Source organism: Durio zibethinus, chromosome 23 (assembly GCF_047325235.1).
Source record: "Durio zibethinus cultivar Kanyao isolate XHJ-2024 chromosome 23, ASM4732523v1, whole genome shotgun sequence".
NCBI classification, from domain to species: Eukaryota; Viridiplantae; Streptophyta; class Magnoliopsida; order Malvales; family Malvaceae; genus Durio; species Durio zibethinus.
In genome coordinates this window covers 8482909-8495624 of record NC_143184.1, presented here as the reverse complement: position 1 = coordinate 8495624, position 12716 = coordinate 8482909, and the positions used below count along the sequence as shown (strand labels likewise).

Below are 12716 nucleotides of genomic sequence, written 5' to 3'. Positions count from 1 at the left end.
TCATTTAAAATTTTTAAAAATCTCATTCTTGGGTAAGTTGTATTTAATTCCAAAAAATTTTATATTTTTATGTTTTTTTATTTTTTTTAGTTTGAAAAAAAACATTAATTATTGTTATTGAAACTTTATCTAAATTATTCCACAATTTATGATAAATTTAGACAAAATTTTTCACCTATGAATTTTATAAAAATTTACCATTTGAAATTTCTATAAATTTCATCATTTGATAATTAATATTTATTTTCAAATTTTATTTTATTATTTTATTTTCTAAATTTAATCATGAAAGAAAAGAAAAAAAACTAAGAAAAAAAAAGTACTTAATAAAAAATACCAAAGAAAAACCAAAAACAACTCGGTTGGAGGCTAAATCAACTCGACTGTAGGCACAAACAATAGCTCGAAAGCGTGGCTTGGGGATGCGACTCTACTCAGCTTAGTTGAGGGGTTGGCTGAAATGCGGGTTGGTCAAACGGGTTGGCACTCGGGTCAAGTTGCCCGTTAGAAAATGCGCGGATCCTGGGATTTACTTAGACGCAAAATGATGTCGTTTTCAATAGGTATATAAGTCTAATTCTCAGCCTTTTCAATAGAATTCTTTTTCCCCCTCTCTCTCTTCCCCCTTATTTTCTTTTTCTCTCTTTCTATTTGGATGAACTCCGGTTGAATCCTTCACCGGATTCTGAAAAACTTCATCGCGGATCCTGGGATTTACTTAGACGTAAAATGATGTTGTTTTCAATAAGTATATAAGTCTAATTCTCAGCATTTTCAATAGAATTCTTCTTCCCCCTCTCTTTCTTCCTCCTTCTTTTCTTTTCCTCTCTTTCTATTTGGATGAACTCCGGTTGAATCCTTCACTGGATTCTAAAAAACTTCATCGAAATCTGGGTTAGGCATTGGAAGTTCCCCAAAAAATTTAACTGGCATTAGAATCTATACCGGATTTGGGAAGCTTGTCGAAAAATTCAACCAGCACCGAAAAACTAGCCAAAAAATTCAACTGGTACTAAAAAATTTTGTCGTAATCTAGAAATTTTTCAAAAAAAATCTGCCCAAAATTAAAAAAAAAAATTTCTAAAATTTTTGCTTCTGCTCTCTTAAACACTTTTTAGGCTTCTGTTTTCTATATTTTCGTGTGTGATTCTTTTTGTGATCCAACCTATATTTATAAGCATTTGATCAGAAGAGTTTCTGATCAATCTCAATTCTTTCTGTGATTGAGATTCAATCTTTGAATTTAATTCAAATCTTACCAGCCCCAGATTTCACGGCAAAAAGATTCCTTCTTAAAAAAATACTAAAAAAAATAAAATAATCAAAATATAATTCATAACAAATAACCCAAAAAATAAAAATAAATAAAAAATAAAAATAAAAATAAAATAGACTAATATTATTCTATTTAGATCAGACCTAATTAATCCGAATATGTACCAAATTAAGTGCCTAGAATATCTAATAGAAGTGGATGGTTACGTGTACTTGCCAACTCCTGAAAAGACGGTATTCTTTCTGTTATGGTCATTTTTTTGGGATTTGTGTAGCTTCAAAGTTGTAATGTACGCTTCCACATTTTGCAAAGGTTGGAAAATAGATATCGGAAGTTGAATTTATCTGATTCTTGCTAGTTTTTTGGGACATAAATTGTTCTTGATTCTTATCAGCAGGGTGTGAATGATGAAAATCAGAGAGTCTGATTTGATAGAAATCACGTAGTCCAAATTTCGTGTTTTATATTTGCCCGAACTAAAATTCAGATCAAGCAATAGTCCTGGAGTTTGTTTTTTACTTTGTTTTAAATTTCCTTTCTCTTATCAGGTTGCAGAACCTAAGCTTTTGAAATAATTTGAACCCTCTTAGCAACTTTCACAGGTTTTCGTGGAAAATTTGAGACAATTATCTTTCTCCATGGTCGAAACTAATCGATCAGCTGAACATTTTAATGATCTCCCGCCCTTAAAATGGCGTTTAAGAACAAAATGATTAGCATGGCATATACTGTTTTTTCATACATTTTAATCTGCTAGATTTACTGAGCCCAGATCCCACTAGCTCCTGACTTTCTTTTAGATTTTCTAATACCAAACAATGAAAATCTACGAATGATATTAATTAGCCTACTAGCATATTTTCTTTGTGAAGCAAAATTCACAGAACCAATGCAACCTGTTACTTTTCCAGGAGGGTTCCTTCTCTTGCTTAGTGATCTACTTTCTAACCCGTACGGTTTTGTACTCTGCGATTTGTTTGGATTTGAATGTGTTTTCTTTGACATGTTATGCCGTTGAAGGCTCTTCTTTAAGGACACGAGCTCTTGTTCAAGGTTGTGAAGTCTGAAGCTAGTTGATTCATCATTCCTCTCCATTGTAAGGTCATTTTGTAGCAACAAGCTCAAAGTTTTGCTGTCTGTCTCTGCTCCATCCTTGCATGGGCTTTCTCCTAGATTTAGGCTTCTTGAGTTTGGACACCTTGAGCTGGATAGGCTTCCGGAAAACTGCTCTGTGAACCTAAATGAGTCCGAGCATTCTTTAAAAGCTTGATGGGTGTTCAGCTGTTGAACAAAAAGAGCCTGGACAATCAAACGCAATGGCATCAACTCATTTTGAACGGCCTCTATGCATGCTTCTTGTGAAAGTTTTTGGCAATTGATGTATTTGCAAACTGATCCCTTCTCTTCTTGAGTTATATCTCTATGTGCCTGACCAATAGGTGGAGCGAAGTTAGTTCCAAGTATGGTTGCAACTTAAAAACGTTGGATTAGTCCAAGCCAAGATTGACCTCAAATTGATGTTTAAACTTAGTCTTCAATATGATTCAGATCACTCAAAATTAATTAAGGAAATATGGTTTTAGCAAACTGGTTCTGTTTTTATTTGCAATATGGTTTTGAGGCTGGCTGAAATTTACCCAAAAAAAAAAAAAAACTAACCTGGAGGAAGCCATTCACTGCTCTATAAAGCTGATCATGACTCTGACGGCAAGATATTGGTAATAATTCAATGAGTTCCATGAACTTTTTGGGCTTCATTTCTGGATCAGAAGCTATCTGGGCAAGGTATGTGTCCCATAATTCTGCAACAATCGAGTTGGTCCCCGAAGGAGTAGGGTTGGTGTCCATCTTAAATGATGCAAAAGTTGAAAATATGCTCTTCATTGCAGCCAGCTTCTTGCTTGAAAAAAGGGATTCTGTTCCAATCTGTGGAAGGAGAAAATCGTCCAATTGGGCAAAGTGTAACATAGATGCAATCTGATCTTGCAATTTCGTCTTGCTGTCACTTCTCAAACCAAATTCCAAGGATCTAGAAAGCAATGAAAAGTAAAATCCAACAGGAATAGCCCTACTGGCCTTCTCTCCAGTGGGCACTAAATCTAGAATCCCTTGTAAAATGACAGAACCCTTGTTGTTTGTGTCACTGTCTCCAATTTTCTCACCTGAGTTCTCCCAAAATTGGCGCGGCTTCTTGGAGAGTACCCATTTATTTGCATAGAAGACGATGATGGGAGTCACATATTTTTCTTTCATTCCTTGCCTTCTTAAAGATCCAATTATCCTTTTGAAAGATCCAAATGGTAGAGCTATGAGACCTTTGATCCATAGGTCCTTACTTGCAAGTGCGTTCACTGTTTCACAGCTCCAAGGTTCACCGGTCAATGCCTCTAATGTAACAACTGGTTGGTCCCTTCTCCTCTCTGGATCAAGAATTTCCATGCAGGCCATAAAGGCCAGGGACTCAATGCAGCGGCTCACAATCAGCAGCTCCTCGGACCAGGGAAGCAACATTTGGCATTTCTGTAGAACAATCAGTGTATCATCCCAACTTTGCAAAACCACTTGGTTCAAATAAAGATCAAAACGCTCACAAAGGTTGCCAATGCAATATTCTTCTGTCATTTCAAGAAATTCTGCTGCACACCTCAGGGCTGCTACATTAAAAGGGTCAATCAATGTGGTGGAGCCATAGATGAGTAATGCAATCATCTCAAATGTTTCTGGTCCTCCAGGGAAATCATGTGGTAGCTCAAGCTCATTTGATTCAGTCAGCCTCTTCTGAAAGTATCCACTCTTTGAAAACAATGGGTACTGCAGAATACATAGAAACAAGACATTAATGTAAATTTATAAACCTTGTTATAGAAAATTCTAAAAGTAGCAAGCATGCCTGCATCTGCAACAAGTTAACCATTGGACTTTAATTTGTGAAACTAAATATCTTATACTGTATTTAAGCAGAAACAATTGAGTTTCATTGCATCTTATTTCACATACCTTATGCAGGCTGAAGGTTCTTTCACCAACTCGAACACGCATAGAAACAGGCAGTCCAGTTTCTTTGCTCCTGAAATGATCCAACTAACATGAGTCTTTCAGCAGAAATGCAATGTATACATGAATACATAGAACAAGAAAGGCATTTACTGTTACCATGCAATAATCCTAATCTTCAACAGGGCACTGACATTGGCTGAAGGAAAAGGACTTGAAGCTACTGAGCTATCTTTTGGACTGGAAACTTCCAGTGTCATAGTTCACAAGAATCAAAACAAACTGAGACCAGAACTTGGCAATGGCAACCAAGTTAATATTACTGCAAATACAAACATGCACTTGCACTCCTGAGTTTCATTTCTCTCTTTCAATTGGCAATAATAAATTGATTGAGATCCGACTCAAGAATCGAAGTAAAAAAAAAATAGTATCACAGCTTTTAGAATCCAGCAAAACAGTGGAAAGTGGAAAGAAGTAGGATTAGAATGAGAACTGACAAGGAAAAGAGGTGGTTTGATCAGGTTGTTTACCAACACATGTTTTTGCTATATATGTTTCAGTAATCAAACAATAGTTCTATATTTTTTTTATGCAGTCGAAGTCAGATCATGCACACGAGTGCAACTCAAAACCCAAATTTTAAGGCTTCAAAAACGTTCCTCGAATGCTGAGAAGTTGAATTCTTGTACCAATCCTTGGCCTCCGCCCATAGAATATGGTATCCTCTCTTATAAGCCTTCCATAAAAAAGTTTGAGCATTCTTGTGTCAAAGACCCACATGTTGATGTGGTGAAAAATTTTTTGAAAACCTCAAAAATGTTGATAATTCTTTCTCTTTTTCTTTGCATTGATAGATTAAATGAATTTCACTTACTAATTCAATCGAAAAATATAAAAGATTTGTATCCATCAAACCGTATATAAAATATTATATTTTTAATTTTAAAACATATGCATTTAACGCCTCAAAATATCTATAACTATTCCCTTATAAATTATTTGTCATTTCATTTTTGTAAGGAACATATGTAAAACTTGATTGATTATTATATTTAAGATAGAATATTGCATGGTTTGGAAGGGTTAAAAAGGAGATCTTATGAGTTGTCATAGAGAAGAAAAACAAAAGGGAAAGTGGGTGATGAAGTGCGGATGAAGTTTTGTGAGCGTTGGTAGCGTATGCTAACAACCAAGAAGGCACGGCTTCTGAAAAAAGGGTTGCTCAGATTGAGAGGGTTTTGCTTGTTTTCTTCCAGCAGATCTCCATCCCAAAACTTTTCTTTTTCCTTTTATTTTGATAATAATTAATACCCTTTGATACAACAACTTTTTTTTAATGAAAAATGTATTTATGCTTGTATATGTGTGTACTTGTAGGTTGAAATTCATCTTGGCATGGTGGTGGGATATTAAAGTAAATGCCAAACAGTAACAAACTACAGCTTATACATGTGATTCCCTTTAAAGCTGCAGAAACATAGTTATTTTATTCCATAACATCAAATGGGGTTTTTAATTCTTCAATAGTTCATTAACCATATATGTGTTCTTAATATACATGTATTCAACACTATTTGATCCTTATAAATAAGACAAAAATCTCTATGAACGAGTTCGAATAGAGTATAAATATTAGGTTTAGGGTATTGTTGTCTGATCTTGATTATGAATTATGAAAAATAAAAATAATAAAAACTATAATTTGATTTATTTCCAATAATTTTATTTTTTTACTTTATGAATCAAAATCAATTAAAATCAAATAGACATTTTTATTACTAAAACCAAATACAATAAAAATTCTCAAATTAAATATTACTGTCATAACGTCTAGATCTGAAGATCTATCGCTAGACATTGACTTTTAGGAGTCGCCACTAATCTTTTTTATCTAGGTGCGATTGGTCACCTAAGGAATCTATCCTTTCAGGGAACAACTAAGTTTAAGAGTCCATAAAAGAATAGGTTCAGGTCTACTAACCAGAACAAGGTTCGGGAGTTCGGTTACGTGTGAGGAAGGTTATAGCACCCTCACGACGCCCATCAAAAGATGGTACCAGCTTAAATTTGTGTTATCCAATGAGCCTTAAAATTTTATCAAGTAATTAATTATTGAAAATTATTTTCAATTGACTCTAATACTTTTAGCAGAAAATTGAGAAAATTCTCTCACCTCAAGAGTATGCAAGAAAAACTACTGTTTCACTTGCAGAGGTTCCATCGTCGGATTATTTAAAGAAGAAATAAAATAAAAATAAGAAGAAAGAAAGATTGTTCTTGTGCAAGGGATTGTTCTTGTGCAGGAAAAATTGATACTTTCAACTTTTCCCTAAAAATATTCTTTTGAAACTTTAATTTTGAGAAAAATTGATACTTTCAACTTTTCCTCAAAAATTAATTTTTTTTTGAAAATTTATTTTTAAGGAAAATTGATACTTTCAACTTTTCCCCAAAAAATTTTTTTGAAAACTTTGATTTTCAAGGAAAATTGATACTTTCAACTTTTCCTCGAAAAACTTTTTTTTGAAATTTTATTTTTAAGGAAAATTAATACTTTCAACTTTCTCCAAAAATATTTTTTGGAAACTTTGATTTTCGAGGAAAATTGATACTTTCAACTTTTTCTCAAAAACTTTTTTTTTAATTTTATTTATAAGAAAAATTGATATTTTCAACTTTTTCTCAAAAATATTTTTTGGAAACTTTGATTTTCGAGGAAAATTGATACTTTCAACTTTTCCCCAAAAATATTTTTTTTTATTTTTATTTAAAGAAAATAGAATAATAAAACAAAATAAAAGTGAAAATAAATAAATAAATAAATAAATAAATAAAAGTAAAACAAAAATAAAAATAAAATAAAATAAAGATAAAAGAATATCAAATAAACCTAATCTAATAAATTAATTAATTAATTAAAAAAAACTGAAGTGGCTCGGAATACGGCTTGGCTCAAGGAAGAGAAACGACTCGGAGAAGCGGCTCGGGACATCGGCTCGGCTCGGCTAACGGCTCGGGGAGGCAAAACACGCGCTGGTCAGGAAATGTGTCGACGCTCGGTTCGGGTCGGATCTCGACAAAACACGCAAATCCTCTAAGTCACTTAAGGCAAAAACGGCATCGTTTTGGAAGGGTATATAAGGCTGTTTCTTTCATTTTTCGACAAAAACCTTCTCTCCTCTCTCTCTTTTCCTTCCTTTTTCTCTCGCTTCTTTCTAAAAAGGTCGAAAAACTCCGGTTGAATATTCATCGGATTCTAAAATTTTTTGTCGAAATCTGAGTTTTTCACCGGAAGTTCGCCAAAAAGTTAGTCGGTTTCTGGGATCCTTCACCGGAAACTGGACAACTCATCGAAAACTTCAAAGTTGGCCAGAATTATCGCCAAAAAATTCAACATTCGTCGGAAAAATCATTGGAATCTGGAAATTTTCCAGAAATTCCCAGAAAAAAAATCTTCAAAAATCTCCAAAAAATTTTTGCTAATTCTTAGAACACTTCTAAACATTTTCTTAGCCTTCTATACGCTCTTGTTCTCTCAACCAACAACTTCTTTGCTCACTGTTTTTCTTGTATTTTGCTTTTGTATTCTATACCTATTTATAGGGATTGATCAAAAGAGTTTCTGATCAATCCCTATTTCTTTTTGGATGGAGATTCAATCTTTGAATCCAATCTGGATTCTAATTGAATCTCCATTCACGGTAGAATTCTTCAGCCTTTAATCTCAACCTTCCAAAATAAAAATCAGATAAAAAAAGATAATTAGAAAAATAAGATAAATCAACAATATTATAAGATAAATAAATAAACAATAATAATAATAATAGATAAATAAATATATAATTAGATAAATAAAAATACATATAAAATAAAATGAAAAAGAGAAAAAAGAAAGGAAAAATAAAATAAAAATATATATATTAATAAATAGTAATAATAAATAAATAATAAATACATAGGATATAAAAAAAATATATTCATAAAATATAAAATACAAATAAAATAAAAATAACAAAAATATAAAACAAAATTGAGCTTACCCATTTGGACCAAACCCAATTGATCCGAACCTGAACCAAATTAGATGTCTACAATTACAATTTAAATCAGTTTTTCAATTTTTTTAATTTTTTTTCTCAACCTAACAAATAGAAATAATATAGTTGAAAGGAAAGAAACAATGTACAACAGTGGGCAACTCATAAAATTACTAGAATGATCCCTAAAAAATTTCTATGAAGCAACAGTTATAAGCTAGTCAAGATTGATTAAATGATTGTAATAGTACAAATTATAACTGCAAAACAGGGTTTCAAAGTGGCAATGCAAATTTGCCACCTGGAAAACATAGGATTGATTTAATTTGGCCATCCAGTTTTTGTGTATACAAAAGCGGTAGAGTTAGCTGAGACTCACTTCTCACATGCTCTCACATCCCTGAGAATGTTGAGAGAATACCATTGATACGCTGGTAGAAGTTCACTTGAAAAGCCATCAAGTAGAATTTGAATCAGTCTCACCGTCTTTGAGGTCAGAAAAGAAGGGGTCCTTGAGAAGTTCAGAAGCTGAAGGTCTTGCCCTTGGCAGGGCTATTTTGCACTTCTCGATAAATGCCTTCACTTCTGGATCTAGCATTGAGTTCAAGGGGGTTTCACTCTGGAGGTGACCTTCTTGTATATTTTGGCAACACTATTACATTCGCTATATGGTATCTCCATTGTTACAATTTCAAGCAAACACATTCCAAAAGAATATATGTCAACCATCTCAGTCTAATCTTCCTCACACAGCTCGGGTACCGTAGATTCTGGTGTCCCTATTATGGAATGTACAGCATATATAGCTTCTCCCAACTATTGCTGCAAATCCCAGGTCGCCAATTTTCACCTGAACAGAGAAAATTAAAACACTTGAAACTTGCAGTTGTAGTCTCTAGGAGCTCTTGAGAACTTCTGCAGCTATTCAGGAACTTCCAGTACAATAAATTTTGATTTTCTAATGGGACCTCCAGTAAGAACCTTAATTGTTTTGTCTGCTCTTAATCTCTAAAACTATATTTGGATTGAGGGGAAGGGAAAAATCATTTCTTTGTTTGAATAAATGAAAGGAAAGGAAAATAAATGAAAGTAATGAAAACAAAAAAATCATTTCTTTGTTTGAATAAATTTTTAATTTGAAGGAAAGGAAAGAAGTAAAATTCAATAATCTTTAGTTTCTTTATAATCTTCACTTTTTTAATACCCCAAAGCAAAAAGTTAAGAAAAAGAAAGTTGAAAAAATTTTATTTTTATAAAAAAATTATTATATTCAGAGTGCTCTAAAATCATAGATAATAAAAAATTATAAGTGAAAAAAATTACTATAATAAGTCATTTTCTTTTTTTTTCACTTTTTATTCAAATAAAGGTTATTAGAATTTTTTTTTATTAATTTTAATTATCCAAACAAAAAGTACATATATCATTTTTTTTCCTTTAAAAAACTTTTTTTTCTTTTTTTTCTTTCCTTTATTAATATTTATCCAAACACTACGTAAAAGATTTTTCTTTATCGGATTGAAGCAAGGTTATTAATAATGTATTAGATAATGTTTCGTTTTTTTTATATAAAATGGTATGTGAAAAGATGAGTTATTTTGGTATATTATTTTGAATATTTTTATTTAGTACAAATATATTTATAAATATACATAAATTTGTATATAATTATACTATTAATAATCTACAAAACAAAAATGCAATATTTTTAAAAATCAAATAAATAAGTTTAAAAATATAAAAAATAATATCAAAGAGATGAAAAAAATTAACTTTAGTTTTATGATTGTTAAATTTTAGAAAGAAAGTACAATTACTTTCTTGAAAGATATTGAAATACTCATGAATTTTGATTTGAAAACATAAAGTATAAAAAAATAAATTACAGTAAAAAGCAGAAAATTTTAACTTTCAAAGGTTATTTTGTCAATTTGTTTTATTTTTATTAGGTTAAAAATAGTTAAATAACAAAAGATAAATTAAAAATTATATATATTATATTACAACATACATAGTTACTTAATAAAATTTGTTGACTTAGATGCCTATGTGGATAGTTTCATTTTTCAACATGTAGGAAAATTTCTAAAGTTTCTTTTTATAATGACACATAAAATATTTATTAATTTTAAATTATTTATTAAAAAGATATATTTTAAAAATTATTGAATTATTTAAAATTTTAAAATTTAAATAAAAGACCATTTAAATTTGAATAAAATTTTTATCTCCTATATGATATCATCTCTATTTAAAACCAATTTTTAAGTAATTTAAAATCAAATCTAAATGGAAAAAGAGTGTCGTAATGTGGGTCGCCAACATTCATAGGGAGATGATCGACAATCTTGAACCATGTCCCTGCAAGCTTGCCAATGATCCCATAATCACCAAGCAGAACATCACAACACCTTGGCCTTCAGTCCCTGGAAGCAAAGCAGCTACAAGTGTAGCAATTGATGAGGGATAGGGTTGTATGACAACCGACCGACCAGATATGACCACAACAACACATTTTACAGCCTCATAAACATTGTAAATAGTGCTAATGTCACGGACCTAAGGGGGAGTCCTGAATCCCACATCGAACATAATAGGAAGGTCACTGGGATATAAAAGGATTCACACCACCTCCGCCTTGTGAGGCGCCTTTTGTAGGACAAAATCGTGAGGCCAGGGGGGCCAGAGCGGACAATACCTCACAAGGGTGTGAACCGTGGCAGGAAGGCTGATCTGAGACGCCGGAAGGGTGAATGCCCGGGTCCCGGAGCCGCGCGGGTTCGGAGCTTGAGTCTCGACCCGTGACAAGTAGTATCAGAACCAGCCCTAAACCGTTCGATCCACGTCGAGCGCCTCGAGGAAGGTAAGCAGGGTAGCCGGCCTCCGTGACGAGGGCGTCACGAGGTTGGGTGCGGGAGAATGTCACGGACCTAAGGGGGAGTCCTGAATCTCACATCGAACATCATAATAGGAAGGTCACTGGGATATAAAAGAGTTCACACCACCTCCGTCTTGTGAGGCGCCTTTTGTAGGACAAAACCGTGAGGTCAGGGGGGCCAGAGCGGACAATACCTCACAAGGGTGTGAACCGTGGCAGGAAGGTTGATCTGAAACGTCGGAAGGGTGAATGCCCGAATTCCGGAGCCACGCGGGTTCGGAGCTTGAGTCTCGACCCGTGACACTTGGGCCAGGCTCAGATATTGTAAGATTCAGGTTGTCACTATTTGTTTCTACATACGAGGATTCTCCCACAACAACAACAGCATAAGAGAATTTGTTGGACTTGACAAAGTCTGCATCAAGGTTCTCACTTTAGACAGCTTAAGTGGTTGAATCAACCGTATTTTTAATAACCTAGAGGATAGTGGTACCTGTTCATGCTGATTGTATTCCATCAAATCATTCTAAGTTAACATTATGGAAAAGTTTTCCATTTGATAATACCCTGGCTAGTAAAGATTGGTCTACATTTTTCTGATAGATTATTTCTTCCATGATACGCGAAACCATAAGACATCGTAAATAAAGGCTTCAACAATGATTAAACTCAACTCAACCAAACTGAATCCATTTCAATTTTAGCTAAGCCCTTGAGATAGAGTTGTTAATAACATTAACAAATTCTCACAATAATTCAAATGACAGTTACCACTTGGATTGATTTAAGGTGGTAAAATATTCAATGCTTGATATCTTTATAATTGATCAAATGACTTTTATATCCTGTTCTATCAAGTTCCAAGCATGCCACCAAGTTTAACGGAGGCAATAATAAAACTTAAATGCTTTTCTGAGTCATTTTATTTGTCAAAACTTTTGGACCAACAAAACCTATATATATGTTTTAGTTGTTTTAAGTGTAAATTTAAAAAGTACCACTTGAGAGATCATTGCCACTAAGAATCTGCCATGTAATGGTCCAACCTCCACATTGATAGCCCAATTTATTAGCATGACTTCCAGCAACTAATATCTTAGTTGCTTTCTTGAAAAAGGGTAACAATGGCTTATCAGCTAACTCACCGTTCTTCAGTAGGACATGACTTTTGCTCACAGCTTCCCTTGCGAACTCCCTGTGTTCTTGTTCAAAACACGTTATCATTTAGTAAAGTCTATTTGATTCCTTCTTCACCCATAAATGATGATAAATGAAGAACATCCAAGTCCATTTATAACAACAGAATAGATCCAATTTACCTGACTCTCAAGTTGGTTTAACCACGCTATTATCAACCATTGGATTCTCAAAGAGACCCATGACAACCAATAAATTTATATAAAACTCATTCATGGGAAGATGGGCATGTCAAACTAGAAAAATTATTGGAAGAATTAATAGATTATTCATATATTTTTAAGGTAGAACTAAATGATTATAACTTTTTTCATGAAGGTTTAAGATTAAT

General features: G+C 33.0%; 1 protein-coding gene across 1 annotated transcript; it reads right to left on the bottom strand.

The window, feature by feature from the left end:
- Window positions 1-2035: 2035 nt before the first annotated feature.
- LOC111313519 (BTB/POZ domain-containing protein At5g48130-like) lies at window positions 2036-4616 on the bottom strand. The gene is made up of 4 exons (XM_022914206.2): window positions 4430-4616; window positions 4274-4343; window positions 2936-4087; window positions 2036-2704 (listed from the first exon to the last, which is right to left on the bottom strand). Exons 1-4 carry the CDS (start codon window positions 4528-4530, stop codon window positions 2036-2038), a joined length of 1992 nt encoding a protein of 663 aa, XP_022769941.2. The 5' UTR covers window positions 4531-4616.
- Window positions 4617-12716: the final 8100 nt, after the last annotated feature.